At 38.4% G+C, this 23547-nt stretch overlaps 1 protein-coding gene across 1 annotated transcript in view; it reads left to right on the top strand.

Moving 5' to 3' along the window:
- Window positions 1–23159, top strand: part of GNA13 (G protein subunit alpha 13) — a 41337-nt gene extending 18178 nt beyond the window's left edge. The window contains exons 3-4 of the mRNA XM_055326541.1: window positions 11325–11375; window positions 17607–23159. Of these exons, the coding sequence (XP_055182516.1) occupies window positions 11325–11375; window positions 17607–18179 (624 nt within the window). The 3' untranslated portion in view covers window positions 18180–23159. The remainder of the gene's footprint in view (window positions 1–11324; window positions 11376–17606) is intronic.
- The last annotated feature ends 388 nt before the right edge of the window (window positions 23160–23547 follow it).

Genomic DNA, 23547 nt, shown 5'->3' on the forward strand with positions numbered 1-23547 from the left:
TCAAGTGCCCCCCACCCCCCATTTGTGCACATATGCTCTCTTTCTCTCTCAAATAAATAAAATATTTTTAAAAATTAAAATACATATAGGTCAAATGGATGTTTCCTTTTGAATAGGTTTCTCTAAATGTATGCTTAATGAGCCTGCCTAATGAAATATTCAGGAGGCTTTGATCTGGCTTAGTTTGGGGGATTATAAGACTGATGAAAATTTAAAAGACATATTATGGGCATACCAAAACTTTATTATGGCAATTGAGGCAGTACAATATGGCAGTACAATTCACAGGTGTAATCAATTTGAGGAATAAACAGATTTCTAATTTTCTCTCTTATCTCTTGTTTTTTTTTTTTTTTTCCTCTTTGAAACATTCCGATCTTGCTTTTGAAAGACTTAATATGTAGGGGAAGTGTGTAAACAGCTTTAAACCACAGGACTTAGCCATTTTAGAACACAGACATCTATTTTGTAGTTTACTAGTACTTCTTCAGGAAACGTTTTACTGTTTATAGCATTTGGCTAGTGGTTGGTTCTCTATATAAAGAGAAACTGGGTATTAACTGAGTTATGTCTCATTTTCAGAATCACATGTATACCTAGATTTCAGAAGAAAATTTCTCACTGCTTAAATACCTTGGTAATAGAGATTTTCTCTACTATTTCTTGTGTTATTATGTTTATTTTTAAAACAAAACTAGGGGCACCTGGATGGCTCAGTTGGTTGATTTTGGCTTAGGCCATGACCTTGGGGTCCTGGGATCAGTCCCTGCATCAGGCTCCCTGCTCAGGCAGGAGTCTGCTTGTCTCGCTCTCCCACTGCTCCTCTCCCTACTCACGCTTGCACGGGTACTCATTGTCTTTTTTTCTCAAATAAGTAACTCTTTAAAAAAAAGAAAATGAAACTCTTCTAGGTAATGATGGTCTCATAACTAAAAGGGCCTCAACATGTAAAAATGGGATACTTTTTAATTCACTTTTTTTTTCTAATTGACTTTTTTCATTGAGTTTTCTGCCACTTACAGGCACACCTAATTGGCCTGCAGTTAAATTGTAAACATTTTACAGGATTAAATGATGGCAGTTTATTTAGTAGTACACCAAAATCTAATACATTACTTATACTTTGCATATGATTGAATTTTATTTGACCCTTTCATCCCACAGTGTAAAGTTTACCTGTTTAACAGATAAAAAGATAGAATTCTTATCAAGCACCTTGAGTTACTTTATCTTATCATGCAAAGTAGAAGTGTCTGTTGTAGAAGTAAAATTATTTTGAAGATTTAATTGAGGTTTTCAGTTCTTCAGGGTCCTGTGCTAAAATATAAGTAGTGGTTCTAATCATTTTTTTCATTTGTGTTTTTATAGCAGTTTCACAGTGTTATACTTGGATTACCAGGGTCATCAATTTTGATCATAAAAATTTCAGGGAGTTAGCTCTGAAGGCTGTAGACTCTGGCAGACATTTGAAAACAGGCTCTAAAAAAAAAAGAAAGAAAGAAAATAGGCTCTAGAGATGCGGAAAGGAAGGCAGCTAGAATTGTAGTAAGGTATGTCTGAGTTACCAAATCAATTTTTAAAAAGAGAAAGAAAGGGAAAGCTCTACTTGTAGGCTTAAGGCCACTGTTTATGTCATAATTCAGATCTGTCAACGGAAGGCCTAATGTTTTACCTGTGAGACCTAGTTGAACGAAAGTGATACTTGAAACTTACTCTTGGAATAAGTTAAAGATAAGTAAGTTTCTAATCTAGTTTCTTAATAATTTTGGCATTTTTATAAGGCTTAAAAAACCACAGCTGATTTCGTGTAATCAATACTAAAAGTCATGAAATTGATATAAAATCCAATTTTGAGTAAAATGGGTATCCAGATCTGAACTGATGCTGGAATGGCTACATTAGAGGCCCTTCGTTAGGAGCTTATTAATAAGATTTTTGATTTGGTAGATTTGTGGTGGACCTTAACCAACTGAGCCACCCTGTGACCCTGGGAATTAGTATTTTTAACAAGCATATTAGAAGTGCTGAGGCACTGCCAGGTATAAGACAATAGATCTAGAACTGAAGTCAGAAAACTGTTTCTGAAAAGGGCCAAGTTTTAGGAGTATATTTTAGACCTTGTGTGCCAACAGACAAAATCAAGGGCATTATGTAGGTATTTATATAACAAGAGAAAACACAATTTTCCACACTTTTTTTGTTGGTGAAATTCAAAAACAGAATAATAAAAATTGTATACAGTGTTTTGTAGTGTAGGTTTACTAATGAGAAGAGTGGAATTCTTTTGGAGATGAATAACATTTTGCTTAATTGGGGTTCAAATGTTAGTGTTCCCTATCATCAAAATTAGTTGCAAATGTTCATTAATGCTGATCTGTAGTGAGATTTTACATTTTTCATCCTTGAAAAAAAAACAGTCTTTTCATACAGATAGGTACTGCCAAATTAGCACATGATTTTAATTGCTTGGAAGACATTTATAGAATTCTGTTAGATTCTTCTTGGTTTGCCTCCTGGCATGTTATTTACATTGCAAATTACCCGTTTCCAGTTGACAGTTATGTGGAAGCTCCACATTGCTCAGTAAAGTGGATTTTTTAAATATGAAAATCCCCTTTGTACTTGCATTGGGGTCTGCAGGATGCTATAGGAACTATAGTTTAATTTTGGAAAAATGTAGGCTGCAAATTTGTGAGGATAGAGGCCTCACTTCTTGTTTTACTTTTAAGAGCAAATGAATTATATTAAAGCATTTTGAATGAATTACTATAGTATAAGTGTTGCAAAAACCGTTTGCCTTTGAATTTGGAGTTTGATTCCTTAAGGTATATAATCAAGTCTTATCTAAAGCTAATTTCCAAAGCCATTCATGGTCTGCTTTAGTGACAGGGTCATTCGTATTCAGAAAAATTCAATTTCATCCGTTCTAAAAATCTCAGTAAAAATTTACCTCTGCTAAGCTATTGAGCAGTGTAATAGGACAAACCAGCATATTCAGATTCTATTTTTTACAAACATTTATGGAACTGATGACAAGTCCGTGGGAGTGAATTAAATTTATTGTTGACACTTCTGGTTCAGAAACATGATAGACCCCTATGGTTCTTCACACAAAGTACCTAATCATGCAATACGGAATCATTTTTACAGTCTTTCTAAATTTGTCTTTTTTCTGCTGCGCACATACTTTTACTACCATCAGTTGTAACACATACTGGCATATTGCAATTTAGTTTGTACTGCTTTAGACTTTTCTCAGCTTCTTTGAAAGGATTCTCATCTGTAGTTCTCCCACACAGACTATTCAGACAGGCGAATTTTTCAGTCACTTCAGACTTGGCACTGATTCCTGGAGTAAACAACCACTGAGCAGTGAAGGTAGTCCTTGCTCAACCAGCAAACTGGAACCACTTGGAAATTGACTTTAGTTTCAGTCTCTTTCCATCTTTTACTTTTGCAAAGAAATCCTGCTGTGATGAACTATTCCCTTTCACATTTTGTGATTTCTGTTGTTGTTGCTTTCCTGTGAGTTGGGATTATTTTGAAGAGTGTTTAGTCTGGTAATGTGGACGTGCATTATATTCTCTTTAACAGAACCACAATGTCACTGCATAATAAACACAGTGCTTTTCCATCAAATTTGCTCAAAATTATCCACATGCCATTGTGCCTCAAAAGCAGGACATTTAAAGTCCTCTTTTGCTTTTTGTTTTGATGGGTATATGTTAGTAACATAGTAAAAAAAAATCATGCTATGGCACTCCCTGTGACATTTTGAGATATTTTCAGGCTATAATTGTGTTAGCGCATTATGTCGTGCAAAGTGAAGAGAGCTCCACACACAGCCTGTGTCATGACCGCTCGTGGCTCCTGCGGCATGGAGGAGCCTTAGTGCATAAATAAATGACTGAGGTCGTGCTCCGATACAGTTTTATTTATGGACACTGAAATTTGAATTTCATATCATTTTCAGATATCATGAAGTATTCTTTTGATTTTTTCCCCCCAGCCATTTAGAAATGGGCTACATGAAAACAAGCAGTGGGCTGGATTTGGCCCTGGGGGTCATTGTTGGAGGATCCTTGCTCTAGAGTATAGTTACATAAGAAAAATAATTGAATAGCTCTCAACCAGCCTTTCCTTCTGCCACAATAGTAATTTACTACCACGGCTGTACTTGCATAGATTTTTCCTATAGTTCTGCAATGAGGATACTTTTTAAAATTCTTATTACACATTGCCAAGTTGCTTTATCTAGAATATGCATGCCTTGCTTTTTAAAAGTCTGTATATAAATCCAGCTTAAATTCCACATCCTTTTGAAGTTGTAAATTCTACATGCTGTCCTTTATACATTTTGGCTATGCAGAAGAGAGTATTGGATAAATCTGTCACTTGTTCAGGAACTGGGCAAATAAACTGCCAAGCTTCTCATACTATGACTACACATTTGTTTAATATAAATTACATTCTAATTTGTGTTCTCAGCTTCTCTGTTACCTTTAAACTCAGGGCCTCTTATTTTGTCGCAAGCAAAGAAAGAATCCTTATAACACATAATTCTTGTGAATAGGGGTAACAACATTGAGGTGATTCCTAGTTTTGACACAACTTACAAAATACAGTTTGTAGAATGAATAGGGTTTTTTGGTTCAACAGGACACTGGAGCTAATCACCTCATCTTATTCTTGAGGTAACTTAAAGCTCACTGATACTATTTTGTGTCTAGAACCCAAGCCCACTAGCTGCCATGCCATACCCAGTCAGTACTCTGAACAGAGGAAAAAAGAACCAAGGGATGACATGAAACATCTTATATTTTAAAAGTCATAGGTGTGAAAAGGCTTTTTCAATTTTATGAAAATTTCTCTTTAGTAACATAAAACAAAGTGGGGAAGGTAATAACAGAGTCTCAGGTCATAACCAACAAAAAGTGAGTGTTAGGCCCATGATGTGTCTTGTCCAATACATGAAGTTACTTCTATATTAACCAAGAGATTTTAATATATGTGCTGCCGAAGTGGGCACTCTGTATTAACCAAGAGATTAAGCAACATAACTTGAATAATGAGTCACAACAAAAGTGAATTTAAGATTAATAGATGCAGAGATATAGGGAAAGGAGAACTTAAATTTAAACCAATTGTATAAACTGAAATTGTTGCCTAGAGCAGAACTTCAATAATTATCCATGGAACCATGAAACTTCCTCATTTTATTGACATTAAACTGAGGCCTGGAGAAGTTTAGAAACTTGCCAGACCAGTGTTAGAGAAAGGACTAGAATTCACATCTTTTCCTTGAAGTTAATAGTAGACAACTGGAAGACTTTTTTGGTCACTTCTGAAGCTATTAGGAAAAAAATATTTGAGGGAAATTTCCTCCTGGGAATTCATACTTCACTCACCAGACATTTTTGGGGAGGAGAGAGAGGAGGCTACCAGGTGTTGGGTGCCGAACTAGGTACAAAATTTGCCTAAGAGCAGTAAAGCAGGAACAGAAGGTGACCTTCAGAACCTCTTAGGCTAACACAGAACAGAGATTCTAATACTCATTTTCTATGTCTTTCGTAATTATTACTTTTTATAAAGATTTTATTATTATTTATTCATGAGAAACACACAGAGAGAGAGGCAGAGACACACAGGTAGAGGGAGAAGCAGGCTCCATGAAGGGAGCCTGACATGGGACTCGGAGATCCTGGGACTCGAGGATCATGCCCTGGGCCAAAGGGAAGGCAGGCACTCAACTGCTGAGCCACCCAGGCATCCCTATCCTTTGTAATTAGATTGCAAACAACACATATTTTATATTTTTAAATTTGGAATTGTTTTGAGATTATAAAAAGACAGATTTTCTCTTTTTTTTCTCCAGTAACACCTTCTAAAGCTACTGTGGGAGATTTCTCCTATGAAAATACTCATCCTTTTATAGCACACACGTTTGCATATGCTCGTGTGTGTGTGCATGCGCACATGCCTTTGTGTGCATGGGTTTAAATTTGCTTGTTCACATTAGCTTAATTTGGGGGGGAAGCACTGACCTCTTAACAGAAGGAAACATTAGTTTACAGTCATGCACATTAAAAGGTTCTGAAGCCGTTTTTGTGTCCCACTCTGGATTTTCTGACTAATGGAAGGATCCATAGTATTACCTGTGGTCTAAAATCGTGAATTAACATCACTTTTTATGTTTGGGGAGTTATTTTAACCATGATCTGTTTTTCATAGGAATAATATTTTAAAGTATTTATACTCTGAATAGATACTGGCTAAGTGATAGTGGCATAGTCAAACTATAATCATTTGGCAATAGGGCACTTTATTGGGACTTTAAGTACTAGAGATAATCCACACTATCAAATGTGTGGAAATTAATTATAAATATTTTATATAGTCTCAAGTGTACAAAGGACTGTGTAAGTTACACCAATGAAGCTTCCTTCGGTAGAATTTGAAATTTAACAACATGCACATGGATATATCACTAATTACTATCATTTAATTTGGGTGAGATTATGAATTCCCAATAAACAGAGGCCTGTAGTAATTTGAACCTAAAAGATCTCAGATACACTCCAAGAGAATGCACTTAAATCAGGATGCATTAAGGAAAAAAACTTTTTTTTTATATTTGTAACACCAAGATATGAACAATTAGGAACAATTTTCTTTTCCTTTTTTGAAAAGAGAATATAGTCACTCATTGAGCTACAAAGCTGCCCTTTCCATATTTTTTTTTTAAGAATTTTTTTTTTAATTTATTTATTTATGATAGTCACAGAGAGAGAGAGAGGCAGAGACAGAGGCAGAGGGAGAAGCAGGCTCCATGCACCGGGAGCCCGACGTGGGATTCGATCCCGGATCTCCAGGATCGCGCCCTGGGCCAAAGGCAAGCGCGAAACCGCTGCGCCACCCAGGGATCCCTCCATATTTAAATAGAATAGTTAAAGCATATGTAATACAAATGCATTTTTATAAATCTTTGAGTCCAGATTTGTTCATGGAATTACAAATTTTTTGGATTTCAGAAAGATAACAGTACATGTACTGTTTATTATGCAATATCCATAGTTTTGCAGCAAAGCATTTGAATAGTTTTACTAAATAGGAGAAATAAAGACTGTAAAGAAACACATCAGTTCAGGTCAGGTTTTGCTCACAGTTAAGTGCTGGAGGCAAGCTTACCAAAAAAACTTGTAGATGAGGGATTGTCATTTCTTTGCAACCTTCACTCTGTGATCTCCTATTGTAATTTAGCATTTAATGGTGTAAATATGTCATATGTGGCGATTATATTAAAATAATTATTTGATGAATATAATAATATTATTATATTAGTTTACTAAAGCTTATTAAATCATCTCCCTAATGATAGGTGGAAAAATGGACTTCCAAACCTTGCTATCATAGGTAGCACTAAGTAAAATATCTTTTTGTTTGTAGCATTTTGTTTATATTGAATAAATTCCTTACAATGGGTAAAAAAAAAAGTTCATTAAAAGTTTCCCTCATACTACTTAAAACTTTCTCAAAACTTTGAATTTGCAAGCTCACTAGAATGAGTATAGAAGCTTCTCTGTACCCTCAGAAACAATGGGTTGGTCATAAGCCTTTATTTTTTTTACAGGGGAAAGGGGGAGCTTGCTGCTTTAGACAATGTGCTCATCTTAAGGTGACTTTAACTTTCATTTATCTGGCCATTAGTTAAGATAAACAGCAGTACTAATTGAAATATGTTTTTGTGCAGTTGAACTTATATTGTCAATTTGGATATGGAACCTGTCGTTCTCTGGGTACACAGAGCCCCATTGCTCTGGGGGGAAGGGGGTCTGAAATGAGAAGCATTGGGGATCACAGCGTGGAGCCCGTCAGAGTTTGCACCTTAGTTTATTACAGACTCATCCGCAAAAGATGTCTTCTGATCTCGACTTAGTTTATTTTCATCATAATTTCACACTTGTTGGGTAGGAGAGAGTCAGTAGAACCTTTGTGGCAGTGAGTAGTAAGCATCTTAAAAATGTTTAACCTCTTTGCCTTAGTAATTCTTTTGAGATCACTCAGGGCATAATTCAAGAGCATATACAGCTCTACTCAAAGCTATTTATCACAATATTGTTTTTTTAAATGTTAAAAATGTTTATTAAAAACAATGCAAGTATTCAGCATTAGATCAGCAGTTTTATTTAACTTTTTACATAATAAATGCCGGAATTATTTTGACTATTAAATTTACTTAAGTTATTTAAGTGGAGAAATCAGGACATAAACTTGTTTGTAATTATTTCAGCAATGTGAATTATACAAAAAGGCATTGGAGGAAGATGTCCTGAGATGTTAACTGTGATCTTTCCTGAGTGCTGGAGGTGATGGCTATTGCCTCTTCCCTCCTTTGTACCTTTATCCTAGTTATCAGTTTCCACAGTGAATTTATATTAAATCTAAAATCAAGGATAAAACCAACACATGCAATATACAACACTACCAGTCAAAAAACACCTTTTTTAGAAATCTAAATTTCATTTAAGGTATTTGACATTATTACATAAGTATTCAATATACACATTACTGAAAGGTAACAGTTTTGTTAGACTCCTACATAAACAGTGACTATCTTTTATCATATTTGTCCAAGAGACTCTAGTGTAACAGAATCATTATTTGTTTGAATTTTACTTTTTAAACACTTTTGGGATGTACAAACAGTCCTATAAGTAAATGTTGATATTTGTAGATTAAGCCCAGATTCCCTTTGACCTATATACCTCAATCAAAACACAAAAATACTAATTTTTTCATTAAAATTCATGATACAATGCAAAAAAAAAATCCACACAATGTTGTCCAGATAATCTCTTCATTAATCCAAAATGAATTCCTTGACAATTTTTCCCATCTCCTAAAGATCTTTAGATACTATAAATACAAGTTCCAGGAAAAAAGCAAAATCATCTATCGTTGCTTACAATCGTGAGGAAATCAGCCAGAGACTCCCCACAGGCGCACAACCTATGTACTTCTCCATGCTCCAAGTGTGTCCCACAGATTGTGGGTGGGTGGGGCGTTCTTGATACCCTATAAAGGGAGTTGTTAAGTCAACACTCTTCATAATGATACTACGCTGTTACTCCCCTTCTTCACTGTTCACACTGGCCGGGATGGTGCAGAGAGAACAGCAGAGGCTGTAAACAGCCAGCACCTTAGCACAGGTCCAGGCATCGGCCCCACACAGAGTTGTATTCTTCACCACCATGCAGTAGTGGTTATCATTTCACACACACACACACACACACACACACACACACACACAGCCACTTAGGATTGTTCCTAAATAAGCATTAAAAATGATTGTTGTAAATCTCGACCTTTGAGTCCCCATGTCTTCCTATTCTGTGTGGTGGACTCGGAGGTGCACTGAAAGACCCCGGCAGTGTACTGACAGCAGGATGAAAAGCACTTTTGCAGCTGGTTGGATTGTGAGCCAACTAACCATGTTTTTCACGGAACACCATTTTTTCTTGAGAAACCAACTAACTTATTCAGACTTGAGCACTGGACAGATATTTTGTAGAAGAGAAGTGAAGTTAGCCTATCACTTTAAGGAAAACTTGGGAAAGTATTTGTTGCCATTGATAAAACTTGGGCTTTGAAATGAAAATCCAAAGTTTAGGAAAACTTGTGTTGGTCCACCACTGTGAGCTTGTCAGCTTCCCAATACTTAAGACTTCTATGAGAGATGGAAGAGATGCTCATGATTCTGATGTTATTAATATAGTATAGTGAAACAGGCCTGTGTTTGGAGGACCTGTATTATTCACCCACCGTGTTCCTCTGATTGGTGCCTGGTGTTACAAAATAGTGGTTGGGTGACAGATCCATTCTAAGTACAGGGTAAACCAGTGAACTTCAATGTCACAAAGTATGAAAAGTTCATTGGTAGGGTTTCTATGACTAAAACTACCCTCGTCAAGTTTTGCTATAGTAGCAAACTACTGAAAATATTTTATTAAAATGCTTCCTTTCCAACTACATTTTTGTAACAGGCCAGATTTTCTGTATATAGCCAGCCAGGACGACCTATAGTAGCAGTTCAAATGCAGAAGCAAATGAGTATCTCACTGTCTTTTATTGAGCTATACTAAAATATGTTACCATGTAATGGGTTTATTATTGATATTTTTAAACAAATTTTAAATAAAATATTTTTAATTACTTATACTCTCTAATATGATAAATATTAATAGCTATAACACACATAAACAAGGTCTGTTTGGGATCCTCAAGAATCTTAACATGTGTAAAGGGATCCTGAGATCAACATGAATCGAGAACCTCTATAAGGCCTATGACCCAGTTTGGTTTCGAAAGTCACCCCAACTACAGAAGCAACTGGGCAGTGATGTACCCTGCCCAACCCCTCCCCCGCTTCCTATCCCCAGCCCCAGAGCAGAACCTATAGTCGACCAAGATCTTCAGGTGATTTCTCCTATATGTGAAAGAAGCACTACCTTCAGGAAGTTGTAGAAGCAACAGCCATGGGCAGGCGGAGTGCAGGGCCCTGGTGGTAGAAAACGAGCCAGAACCTAAAAACACAGGGAGAACGTCCTGAAAGAGCCCTTCTTGCCCCACGTGGCTCCCCTCTTCTCTGTCTGTCCTCTGTTCAAGTAGTTCCTCCTTGGATGTATTCTTATATAGTGTAGATATTCAAAATTAACTGGAAGTCTAATAGATATTGGGGCCCAGAGAGTAGGCTGGTCCCTCAGGAAGAGACCCAAGGAGACATGAAGCCTACGGCAGCGTTCAAAATCTTCTGGAGCAAAGCGTGTCTGTCCAGACAAGTGCCTCTTACTGAAAGATTTTACGGTGTCCTCACCTCATTTCTGGATTGCTCTGTCACTAAAGATAACCACCATCAGTGTCAACTTCAGGTAGATAAATGTAGACAAAAAAAAAAAAAAAGAAAAATGTAGACAGAATCCCCCATAAATTATAGTTGTATGTTTATCTCAAAAGCAGTTTTTACCTTTTATTTAATTACATCTTCCCTTTGGATATCTAGATTGTTCTGTCACTAAGTGTACATGTCATCCTGTCAACCAAGAGTGTCACTGGGGGACTGCCTATGGCATTTGTGAAGTTGACCAGGCTGGAGCTCTGGCAGAGGCAGACGTTGTATATGTTCTTAGTGGGGTTAGTTGTACCGTCCGAAATTTGTAACTAAACAAACTGTTTGGATTCAGTGTACGACCAGACAGTATAATGTAAACTGTTGTAACAAAATCTTTAATTTCTAAGCTCTAATAACTATTTTCTTCTTGTTTTAGGGTGAATCTGTAAAATATTTCCTGGATAACTTGGATAAACTTGGAGAAGCAGTAAGTTTTTGTTTATGTTTATTACCATTTGAAAGCAGTAGTCAGGATATTAGTTGGGAAGTTTAGAAAAATTATGTATTAAGCTGTTTGCTGCTTCCTCCTTCCTAGTGGCAGTATCCAGACTGTCTCTGCTTCATTTTTTTCCCCCTCTGTTATCCAGATCTCTGCCATTTCCGCCAGGAGTGCCTTATCCACCAATTCATGAACATAAAACTGTTTAGAGAAAGTTTATATTTGAAAATGAGATAGTAAATTATCTGTTCTACCTCAGGGTGTGTGTGTGTGTGTGTGTTGGTAAGCAGAAACAGAATACAGTGGGTTGATTGATTTCAAAACCTTTTAGCAAACGCTGTTTTTCAGTTGAGAAAAGGCCTGCCGAAGAGACTCCATGAAGGAGGAGAAGGAGTCGCCCTTGGAAAGAGAGTTGATAATTTTCCTCTTGGCTGGCACTGTGGCTGGCTCTGGCCGCCTGGGCCTGCTGCAGACAGGGCAGCTGCTCTGTGTTCTCGGGGGTGGACTCAGGCCAAAGACTGGAAGAAAGGTTGCTGTGCTCAGAAAATGTTTGAAAGTCACTGCCCTAGAGTCATTTGTTACCATCTAGATTTACTGAAGCATTATTTGCTTCCTCTTAAAGCAGATTTCTGGTAATACCTTTTAATATAGTCTTACACGTTCTTTGAGATTCACTTTAAAAATAAAACTGAAAGAAACATGAAATGAAGAACCCACTGCAAGTAGGAAAGTGACATATTCAAGGGCACATGATAATCTACCTTCTTTTTGCAAGATAACATTTAAATTCCCTTATTTTGGATTTTACTAAATTGCACTTGTCTGCACTTAAGCCAGTGTTTTTTTTCTCATGCCTCTTTCCTAGATACTTGTGTTCCAGAAGTTGGGATCTCCATATTAATGGGTTTTTACTCAGTCCACATCATTGAAACTTGGTATTAAGAGTTTATTTCATTGTCTCTTTTCCATCTGGTTAGATTGTGAACCTTAGAGTTACATTATAGGCCCAAGTGGAAAGAAGAAAGCCTTAGTAGGTAAACTAATTTTTAAGAGTTATTTAGGGCAGCCCAGGGGGCTCAGCAGTTTAGTGCCGCCTTCAGCCCAGGGCGTGATCCTGGAGACCTGGGATCAGGTCCCATGTCGGGCTCCCTGCATGGGGCCTGCTTCTCCCTCTGCCTGTGTCTCTGCCTCTCTCTCTCTCTTTCTGTGTCTCTCATGAATGAATGAATGAATGAATGAATGAATGAATAAATAAATAAATAAATAAATAAATAAATAAATAAATAAATAAATAAGTCTTTTTTAAAAAGGAGTTATTTAACAAAAAGGGGGGGTATTTCATATTTTCTAACCCAAACAGTGCTGATTTGACCTGTTCTCAATTTGCCTCTTCTTGTAAGCTTTCCTTGAATGTACCATTCAAATTAGGTTCCCTCCTCTTATGTTCAGTATCAGCCCTTACTTTTTTCAAAAATCATTGCTCTTCTACAGTTTATTTATTTATACGTTTACTTGTCTTTTACCTGTCTCTTGCCATAAGGTCAAGGACCTCATGTCTTGATTGTGAAGAGTTTGGTTCTGGATGCCTAGTAACAATGCCTGGAATACAGTAGGCACTTAACAAATAGCTCTTGAATTAATGACTCTAGGCCAACTCTAGTCAGTCTGTATTAGTCTTAGGTTGAGAACAATTCTGAGGCCACATCTGTAATAAAATAAAAAATGTGCGGTGATTCAGTTGGTAGGTATAAAGGAGGGGAGAGTAAACCGGCTGTGTCACAGATTGGCCATTCATTCTATGCATATCAGACAAGTTCCATGATTGCCTTTGCTTCTCCATCTCTGATTGAAGTACCAGGGCATTGAAGCCCTGCTGTGTGCCAAGCCCCATGACCCTCTGGGGAGTGGAACCGCACAGGGGTCAAGGATGTGGGCTCTGCAGCCAGACCACTTGGGTCCTGAGCCCAGTTCTTTCACAGACTAGCTCTGTGTGACCATAGGCTTCTCTAAACCATAATTTCTTCATATCATGGACATAGAAAGAACCTGACCTCAGAGAGTTGTGGGATAATTACATGAAATAAACCCCATGTCTTCATCTGTTCAGGCTGCCATGACAAAACACCATAGACTGGGTGGCTTAAACAACAGACATTTAGTTCTCATAGTTCTGGAGGCTGGAAGTCTAAGATGAAAGTACTAGTATGGTTATTTTCTGGTGAGGACTTTCTTCCTGACTTGCAGACTATAGCCTTCTTTCTGTGGCTTTTTCACATGGCTTTGACTCAGTGCATTCACGTGAGGAAACAGAGATCTCTTACTCTTCTTATAAGACCACCAAGACTATCTCATTAGGACCCTACCCTATGACCTCATTTAACCTTAGTTATGTCCTGTAAAAGCCCTTTCCCAAAATACAATCACATTGGGGTTAGGATATGAATTTTGGGGGGACATAGTTCATTCAGTCTGTAATACTCAGTGAGGTATTCAGAATAGTGCTTTGTAGGAAGTGCTTGTTAGCTGTTGTGTTCTTTGTTCCCTGTTTTTAAGGAATTCATTCTAGTCAGAGACAAAATTATACATAAAACAAGCAGAGGACAAATAAATGATACCAATCATGAAGATAAGTATTAGTTCGGGCAGCCCTGGTGGCGCAGCAGTTTAGCGCCGCCTGCAGCCGTGGCGTGATCCTCGAGACCTGGGATCGAGTCCCACATCGGGCTCCCTGCATGAAGCCTGCTTCTCCTTCTGCCTGTGTCTCTGCCTTTCTCTCTCTCTCTCTCTGTGTCTCTATGAATGGATAAATAAAATCTTAAAAAAAAAAAAAAGCTGTCTTAAAGAAAAAAGGTAAGTATTAGTTCATAGAATGGAGAGACATATTCTGACCAGGGAAGTTGGAGCTACCCCATAAGAGTAAGTGAATCTAAACTATCTGAAGGATGAGATGAATTTAGATATGTAAAGAGATGCGGCCCACCAAGACGGGAGACAGCTGGATATGTTTAATTTTAGGCACATCTTTCTGACAAAGGACCTGTGACATTCTTGGCTTTAACTTATAAAACCAGATTTTTAGAAGGCAGTAGCTTGGGTCTGGATACATTGTTTATTGTAGTTGTACAGTTGTGCAAGTGAATGGTCATGTAATGGTACCAAGATGTGCAGCTTTGGCAAGTCTTGATGTGAGGCTCTGTGGTAAGCCTAGACAATGTAGAGCAGAGTCTCCGGTTCCAGAAAACTAGGAGTAAAGAGGTTCATGAAAACAAGTCAGCAAAGTTTGGATCGGATGCAGTGAGGAACCTCCAAGTGAGTTCTAAAGTTATGATGCAGGAATGTTAGTTTGAGAGTGGCTTAGGGATGGAACCAAGAGATGCGAGACATTCAGGGCAGGGAAACTAGCGAAGAGGTGGTAATCCACACCCAAGATGATAAAAAACAGGAATAGCAGAAATAAGGAGAAACAGGATTTGAGATAAAATAGGTAATGCAGAGAAAAGTCCTTAGTCTTCCCCCTAGACGGGGGAGTCTTACCGCTGGGATTGTTAATGGAGCAGGAAGTAGAAAGGAGAGCATGCTGGTTGGCTTAGAGAGGAGTTGGTTAGGAAGAAAATGAGTTTTCTTAATTGAATATGTGTGTTTGTGAATAGATTGTCAAGTGCAGAGTGAATGGTGAGCATTTAAAAATGAGAGAGCGGCGGAGGGGGCCCAGGCCGCCTGGGCGGCTCAGTCGGTTAAGCAGTCTTGGTTTTGGCTCAGGTCATGCAGGGTCCTGAGATTGAGCTCCACATTGGGCTCCAAGCTAGGTGTGGAGCCTGCTCCCTTCCCCTCCCACTGCCCCCCCCACCGAAAAAATAAAGATAATAAAGAAGATAATAAATAATAAGAGAACCAGGGGACGTGACAGGAGCTCACCCAGCTGTCTGGCCTTCTGGATTCCTTCTCTACAGCTAGACTGTGCGGCGCATGCACGGTATGCCGGCCGGCCCAGGAGCACTTCCCTGTTGAGCTCATTTAGGCCTCACAGCCCCCTTGTGAATGTTACTGTCTGTATTTCACCAATGAGGAAGTGGAGATGCACTAGGACTAAAGGACTTGGCCAGGGTCACACGACTAGTATGTGAAGAGCTGGCTCTGGAACTGCCAGTTCTCTACTCCCTGCTTCTGCCAGAGCAGCTAGCAGTTGATTACATTGTACTGGTTTGGGGGCTTCCTAGGAATTAGCCTTAGCTTCTTAACTAGATTGTTAGCTTCTAAGTGAGCAAGAAGAACTTACAATTTTTATGGAATTGGAAAATTAACAACTACCCAGAGCTGGCATGTTTCTGAAGCAGTTGGCACACGTGCACTGCAAATTTGTACTGCGTTTCTGGAAAGCAGTAAGGCTTTAAGTGTCCAGTGTCATCAAAATATTCATAAACTTTGGCTTCCTAATCTTATTTCTGGTTATTTAGTTTAGGAAATCGTCCAAAGAGGGGAGAGGATGGTTACGTGTGTGAGAATTTTAATTGCGGAATTTCTATTAAGCTAAAAAATTGGAAGCAGCCTTAATGAACACTGGTCGGGGGTATGTATGTAAATGACAGTACATTAATCCATTTGGCACATTTATTTATACTCCTTTAAAGTGAAATACAACTGTCTCAGTGTGCATAACAGTTCATGATGAAATGTTAAGTAAAGTAGGGCAGGCTAAAAATTGTGGATGTGCTGATTGTAAGTAAAGTAGTTAAGTATGTGAACAGAAGCTAAAAGGAAGCCTGGAAATGCCAGCATGTTTTATGGAGGCCTAGCATTAGTTAATAAATGGTTATGGATTACATATAACTGAGAACTGCCTACTTTTTTTTAATGCTTAACTCTATAGAATCATTTTGAAGAAATACTCACATTGTAATGAAATTTCAAAATTATATTACACTATTTGGAAAAGCATAAAATACAGCATTGTAACAGTCAGCGTTGTTTGAAAATCTTGCCTTGATTTAAAAAAGAAAAAATTGACCTTGACAATGAGCATTAAAAAGCTCTCCTATTCAGTATTGCCAAAGAGCCAAGTCAAAGTTCTGGAAACACACTAGCCTGAAAAGAAGGAACCAGTTATTCTGCATCTGGAAGTACGCTGTCTGGAGTAGCTGGTGACTTCTGAGCCTAGTGACTTCTGAGACTAGCAACTTCTGTCTGTCCAGGGTCTCAAAGCTGACTGGTCCGCTTCACAGGGAAGGGCTCATCTGGTTTTTGCATAAGCTCTCCTCTGGGGCGGCCGGCCCTGTGTGGTCCCCTCCACTTACTTCACAGGCCCAGGCACTGACAGGGTGACTCCTTGTGTCAGAAGTGAGAAGGTGGGAGCACAGCTGCTTGGGCCAGATGCTGGAAGCACACCTAGGAGGCCACCCCAAGTAAATCCAGTACATCGGCTGTAGTAGAAGTGCCGTTTGCCACGCACATGGTATGGCTGCAGTGGTCAAGTGGAGTGACCATTGTGGGAGTTTTTAGTCATGGAGGTAGGGCACAGGAAAGGAGTGTTTAGAGAGAGGTAGCCAGAACTGTGCGCCGGGAGGTGGCCTTCACAAATTGGCGCTTCAGCCCTCCTTGCTTTTCACAGAGAGACAAGAAGCAGGTTGGAGGAGTGAGTAGGAAGCCCTGGGTCACTCTGGCCGGAGCAGAGGGTGGTCAGTGAGGAGTAATATTAGGGGTAGAGACACAACAGTAGGCAGGGCGATGGGACACCCGAGAGTTAGGACTTCAGTCTGAAGATACTGCAGGAGTGAAAAACATAGAATTTTGAACCAGTCTTCGTACCTCAACATTTTAATATATCTTGGCATTTTGTAATGAGAATAATAGTGTACTGATGCTTTAATGCAGCCAGAAGTTATTGAAAAGATAAGTTTGTGTGGCACCTGGGTGTCTCAGTCAGCTTAGCATCTGACTTCTGCTCAGGTCATGATCTCTGATCTCAGGGTCCTGGGGTCAGGCCCCGCATCCCTGGCCCTCCTCCGCTCAGCAGGGAGTCTGCTTGTCCCTTGGCCCCTCCCTCTGCTCGTGCCCGCACATGCGTGTGTGCTCTTTCTTTCTCATGAATAAATTTTAAAAATCTTTTTTAAAAAATTAAAGATAAGTTATTTGCATATCCAGTCATTCAACCAGTTAGTAGTTCATCAGAAACGTTAATTACTTCTGGGTTACTGAGTGTAAAGCAGTTTTTTTCTTTTCCAGGATTACATTCCATCGCAACAAGATATTCTGCTTGCCAGAAGACCCACCAAAGGCATTCATGAATATGACTTTGAAATTAAAAATGTTCCTTTCAAAATGGTTGATGTGGGTGGTCAAAGATCAGAGAGAAAACGATGGTTTGAATGCTTCGACAGCGTGACATCAATACTTTTCCTTGTTTCCTCAAGTGAATTTGACCAGGTGCTTATGGAAGACCGACTGACCAATCGCCTTACAGAATCTCTGAACATTTTTGAAACAATCGTCAATAACCGGGTTTTCAGCAATGTCTCCATAATTCTCTTCTTAAACAAGACAGATTTGCTTGAGGAGAAAGTGCAAATTGTGAGCATCAAAGACTATTTCTTAGAATTTGAAGGGGATCCCCACTGCTTAAGAGACGTCCAAAAATTCCTGGTGGAATGTTTCCGGAACAAACGCCGGGACCAGCAGCAGAAGCCCTTGTACCACCACTTCACCACTGCCATCAACACAGAGAATATCCGCCTCGTGTTCCGTGACGTGAAGGACACCATTCTTCACGACAACCTCAAGCAGCTCATGCTACAGTGATGGACAGAAGACTGCCCATTTTAATCCCTTTTGTCCTCTTGATTGTGTTCTGTTTGTTTTGTTTTTGGAAATAGCAGTTTACAACAGGAATGAAAAAAATCTTGATTCTAAGTTTAACTTCTTGGAAATCTTAGTCCTCCTCCTGCAGACTTTGGTTTGTGGCTGGCTGAAAGCTGCTGAGTAACAATCGCCGATACCTGTCGATGTTCATTCTTTGATCTGTTTCACTGTGGCTTCCCTTTGAGGGGGTTCTAGTTTCCTGCCAAGCCTCTGACTAGATAGAGTTCAGGCTTTAGCTTTTTCCACTTCTCAAACTGAATTCTGTAGTGCCAAGTATGGAAGGTGTCTTCGAATCTTTCTTGGTATGAGGTTAAGAATATTCGGTTCTGACACAAGCAAGGTCCCTTTTTTCTGTCCTGTGCATGGCAGCGACACTTGTGCCTCGCTTTATGGCGACCTGTTTTGAAAGGGCTATTGGAAAAAAAGTTTGATCTAAGGACTGGCATTCTGTAGCTTTACACAGATTTAGCCTTCGTGTTTTTTTTAATTGCTTATATAGCGACAGTTGTTTAGTTTTAAAATTTCTGTGGTTTCTGAAGGTAATGTTCTTAGTGTTTTAAAGTTTACATAAGGATTCCTGGTCTGATGCTAATGGAAGTTCACAAATGGTACGGGGCTGGGGGAGGGGAGCAAGAGGGAGCCAATGCCGTACAGAGTGTTTTGATGCAAAGTAATGAGTGAAATATAGTGTGCCCTTTTCATATTTAAATATCATATAATAAATGTGCCATATGTGAAACATTCTGGCCGTAGCAGCAGCTATAAAAATTGCAAGTAACTTGATAACAGAGCTTTCTAAATAAACATACCGTTTCCAGGATGTTAACGTGCTTTACGCTCAGACTTGTATGTCCTGTCTTGGAGGATTCGGGTCCTCACTGCAGAGAATCACTGTTGTACCATCACAGAACATCTTTCTTTTGCTCTCCTGTCTATTCCCATCAACTCCAACTGTGCCATATATGGGAGTTTTTATTTGGAGCTTGCCAAGGTCAGTGTTTTCCTGTCAGATGACTCAGGAAGGCATTATTTGAGATATGTGTTCATTCTTGGTGTGTCTCTAAAACATACACCTACATGTTCATATCATTATTGCTTATGAAATTCTAGCTTTATTGAGGTACATTTTGAATGTTTTGGGGATACTTCTAAGAATAAGCAGTAATTTTTTTAGGTCACACCAAAATATGATTGCATTTGATCTCACCACGTATGAGATGAAAGTATACCCTTGCAGCAGCTTTGTGATCTCAGATGTGGTCATGGTGAACTCATCAGAGGAACTGGTTTGCAGTACTGAGAATACTGCCTTGTAGGTTGTGTGTGGTGTTAGACCAGGACTAGAGAGGCAAATGCCCAAGGCTGATGACAGTTTGGAAAATCTGACAGTTTTTCTCCTTTTCCTGAAAATTGTGATTAAGACTGTGATACCTGTCACTTTACTGTAGAGCTGTGTTCTCAGGTATTCTGTTGGCTAGAAAGCCCTTGAAAGATTGGTCAACATTACGGATCGTGCAGCCTTTCCAAGATGGTGGCTCTTGGTTGGTCTGCAGTCTAGTGTGAGAGTAGGACTTTTCAGTGAGCTAACCAGGGATTGTTCGTAACTGTTCTTGACTTTTCTTGCATTTGAAATTCCACCATCATTCTATCCATAGTAACTTTCAGTGTTTTCATGCCTTGGTCATACATGTGCTACAGACACGTAGCCCTGCATCATAATGCAAGTCTTCGTAGTATACAGTTCGTGCATGTTTGAATAGTTCTACATCCAGTGCTTCTTGCCAAAAAGAACATAGTGTTTAAATTCACAGAATTAGAATAACTTCAGTGCTAGTGAATGTCTGAATATGCGCACAGTAACATTGGGACTTTTTGCTGGAGAGTCTTTGTGTAAATTTCGCAAGTAGTTTAGTTGAATGGCCCAAACCATTGAACTTCAGTGAAGGCTAAAGTAAGTTCCCTGTACAAAGAGCAAACTTGGTCTTATTTAAGTTATATTTAAGATCTGTGATACGAACCATAAATCTTGCCTGACAAAGCAGCAATCACCAAGACTACCACCAAGAAATGTTACAACACCAAATAGATATGGGAAGATTTTGGGTATTTGCAACTTTCTTTCCTGATGTTTGTGATGTCTCAACATTTTTTTAAAATAAAATCGAGACTATATTTTGAGGCAGCAGATTACTTCTATTTAATGGCAGGCTTGTTTAGACAGTGGAAGTGTGAGGTCTCAGTCTGAAGCCTTTAGCTCCCCATTTTTTACATATTGTATTTAAAACCAGTTGAAGGAGTCTTAATACCTGTATTATAAAGACTAGATTCTTTTGAAATACCACTATATGAAGAAGAAAATGAAATTTAGTGAACCAAATTGAAAGGGGGCTCATCACTTTACTATGCCAATATCCCTTCATCTCTAAAACAGTGGTTTAAAGTTCTTTGAAGTGTGTTTGCCTTTTTAAGTCTTAATGGTTATGATTTGGAATAAAATGTGCCTAATTCTCTATTACATTGTGTTCCTAAATCCAAATGTCTTCTCGTTGAATTCTTAAGAAATGTCACAAAGGTGTCCTCATTGCCCTTGAAGAAATGTATAAGTATACAGAGTTGCCTTATAAATCAAAGAGCACCACAAATTTGGGTCTCTGTTTTTATAGGGAAACGGTTTTGCCAAATGTTTTCTGAAGATCCACATGATATAAGGCTTGCCTCTGCCACTTAAATATCATTTTTTAATGCCCCAAATCATTGCTTCCTGCCAAATATTGTATGAAATCAAAGTCTTCATGTTAATGTTACTGTCTGGAAAAGGTGCTTGGTAGCTGCAGAGCAACCACAGCCAAAGAAGGTGAGGTCGAATGAAAAAGATCACCCGTTTTTTGTTGTTTTCTTTGAAGTTGCACTGGCGCGTGTTTTACATAGTGAAGATCCTCTGGTTAATCTCTCAAGCTGAGGTTGTTTAGGGAAATCCTTTTTCAGTTGGTGGCAGTGGTTGGTTTAAAGTTGAAGGAAGTAAGAGTATGTTAATACCAGAAATGATTAGAAGTATTGATTTAGATGCAACAGAAATGATTATGCCCTGTCATTTTCTTGTAAAGAGAGAATGAGTAAATCTTAACTCCCAGTGTGTACCCAAGTACGTGTATTTATGCTTTCGATGAAATGTATTCTCAGCCTTAGTACATATATCCGGTTATGCCTTATTTATGTGAAGAATAAAGTGACCAAGTCATGTTCTGTTATGTTCTGAAATTCAAATCACTATTTGAGAAGGCCTCAAATTGGTGCTTTCATTATGTAATGATTCATTTAGACAAAACCCCAAACCAAGCCATTTGAAACAAGTTTCTCTCCGTTGCAATTTGTAGCAATGTTATTTCTGTATATGTAAAATAAGAAGGCTAAGGATCAGTGTTAACTCTTAATTTCTTGTTTGAATCCATGAAATCATGCCTGTAAAGCTCAGTCAAACATTTGTAACAAACTCCCCAATAAATCTAGAGAAAGTTTGCTCTGTTACCTTTTTATTGCTATTAGTTTTCTTGAGGGAATCAAGAAGATAAATTTTGCATGTGTCTTTTTCAGTTGGAAGTTTGACCTAGAACTAGGTCACTTTATGTCGTTTCTCATCATTTCATTCGTTGCACATGTTGTGCTGCTTCCCTGTAAGGACTGATTTTCTTTTATTGATAGGATGCAGGCTGGCCTTTCAGCCTGGTAAACATGAAAGGGGGGGCTTGTATGAGAGTGGGTGTGTATGAGTCTCCATGTTCTGAATAAGGCAGAAGGTATAACACATACCCATTATTTTATGGTACGAGGTTAGGGCTTATAGTTCATAATAGAAAATTGAAGTCTAAACCTGGACATTTTAAACAGGTTGGACTTTCTGGCTTTTTCAAGTGCCATCAAAGCAATGCTAGCCTTAGGCTGGTAAGTGATTATTAACAACATTAGAAGTACAGTGTTTGTACCACTAGCATTCTTGTGTCTACTTGAATGTATAGTTAGCATTTAAGTAAATATGTTCATTCTTGTGGCATCCAGGTCTGACCATCCGTTTTCAAATGCCAGAGCTCATACGGAACAAAAAGAGTTAATGATTGGGCAGTATTTTCTGGGTTGATGGGAGATTTGGGGACCTATCCAAATCTGCTGTTGATAAAAAAAATTTCCAGATAGATCAAAGTATGCTAGGACCCACTATGCATACATTTTCAATCTGTGAGTGAGGTGATAGAAATATGCTACTTATTGGGTTTCTGATTTGGATTTGTATTTAGAAAGCTTGTTTATAATGTTTCTTGCTATAATAAGTGATATATTTGTCCTCAGTTATGCCCATTTGATGGTACCAGGGGGGAACAAAGGGAGGGTAGGGGGTTAATTCCCGGAAAGTATATGTAACAATGCAACAAACTATATACCATTTGCTCTCTCTTTACCTCTTACTTGAAAGCAGAATGGCAAAATGTTTTAAATGGCTTTTCTGTACCACTCTACCGTGATGAGAGCTCATTTACCACAAGAAGCCTTATCAAGAAGTATATTTTGTAACAACCTCACAGATACTGTACCCAACAAAACATGATTTGTATTAGCTTTGTATAAAAAATACTTGTGACTTAGGTTTTTTTATACGTATTAAATCTTTTTATAACTTTCCAGAAACTAAGAAGCAGGTTATCTGATATTGCTGTAAATTTTTTTTTTTCCTGTCAGTGCTTTAGTTCAGGATTGGCAATAAATTATTTCTAAAGGAGGTCTGAAAGTGGAAAGAATGGTTTGATTTTATACAATGAATCGCTAGGCATTAAGGCTTTTTACTTTTGTACATATTTTGCAAAAATTTTGCCTCTTGCTATTAATATTTGCTTTGTAAAATTACTGACATTAATAAACATTTATAAACTATTCAATACTACGATGTTATTTAAACCAACAGTTTGATAAATGAAAGTGTAAAGCAGATACTTAGTTAAGTTTGAAAACAAAAGCATAGTGATTTTTAAAAAGCACCGAAATCTCTGCACAACTCCAACAATATTTCACCTTCCTATTAAGCTACAAACTTTTCCTTACTAAAAATGGGGATGTGGACCTCATCCAAACAAGCTCCCAGACACTTAATTATGTTTGGACATGGCAATGGGGAAAGGAGGGCTACTCCTTTTTCTCTCTGCTCCTTTTAAGATTGTTCAACCAACCCGCACTAGTCCTGGTTTGTCGGCCTGCAGGAGTATTGCTGTCGGGTCTATTGTAATTGAAATGGTGATTTAAAAACAAACCCACATATTAACCA

The sequence above is a fragment of the Nyctereutes procyonoides genome, unplaced genomic scaffold (genome assembly GCF_905146905.1).
Source record: "Nyctereutes procyonoides isolate TBG_1078 unplaced genomic scaffold, NYPRO_anot_genome, whole genome shotgun sequence".
NCBI classification, from domain to species: domain Eukaryota; kingdom Metazoa; phylum Chordata; class Mammalia; order Carnivora; family Canidae; genus Nyctereutes; species Nyctereutes procyonoides.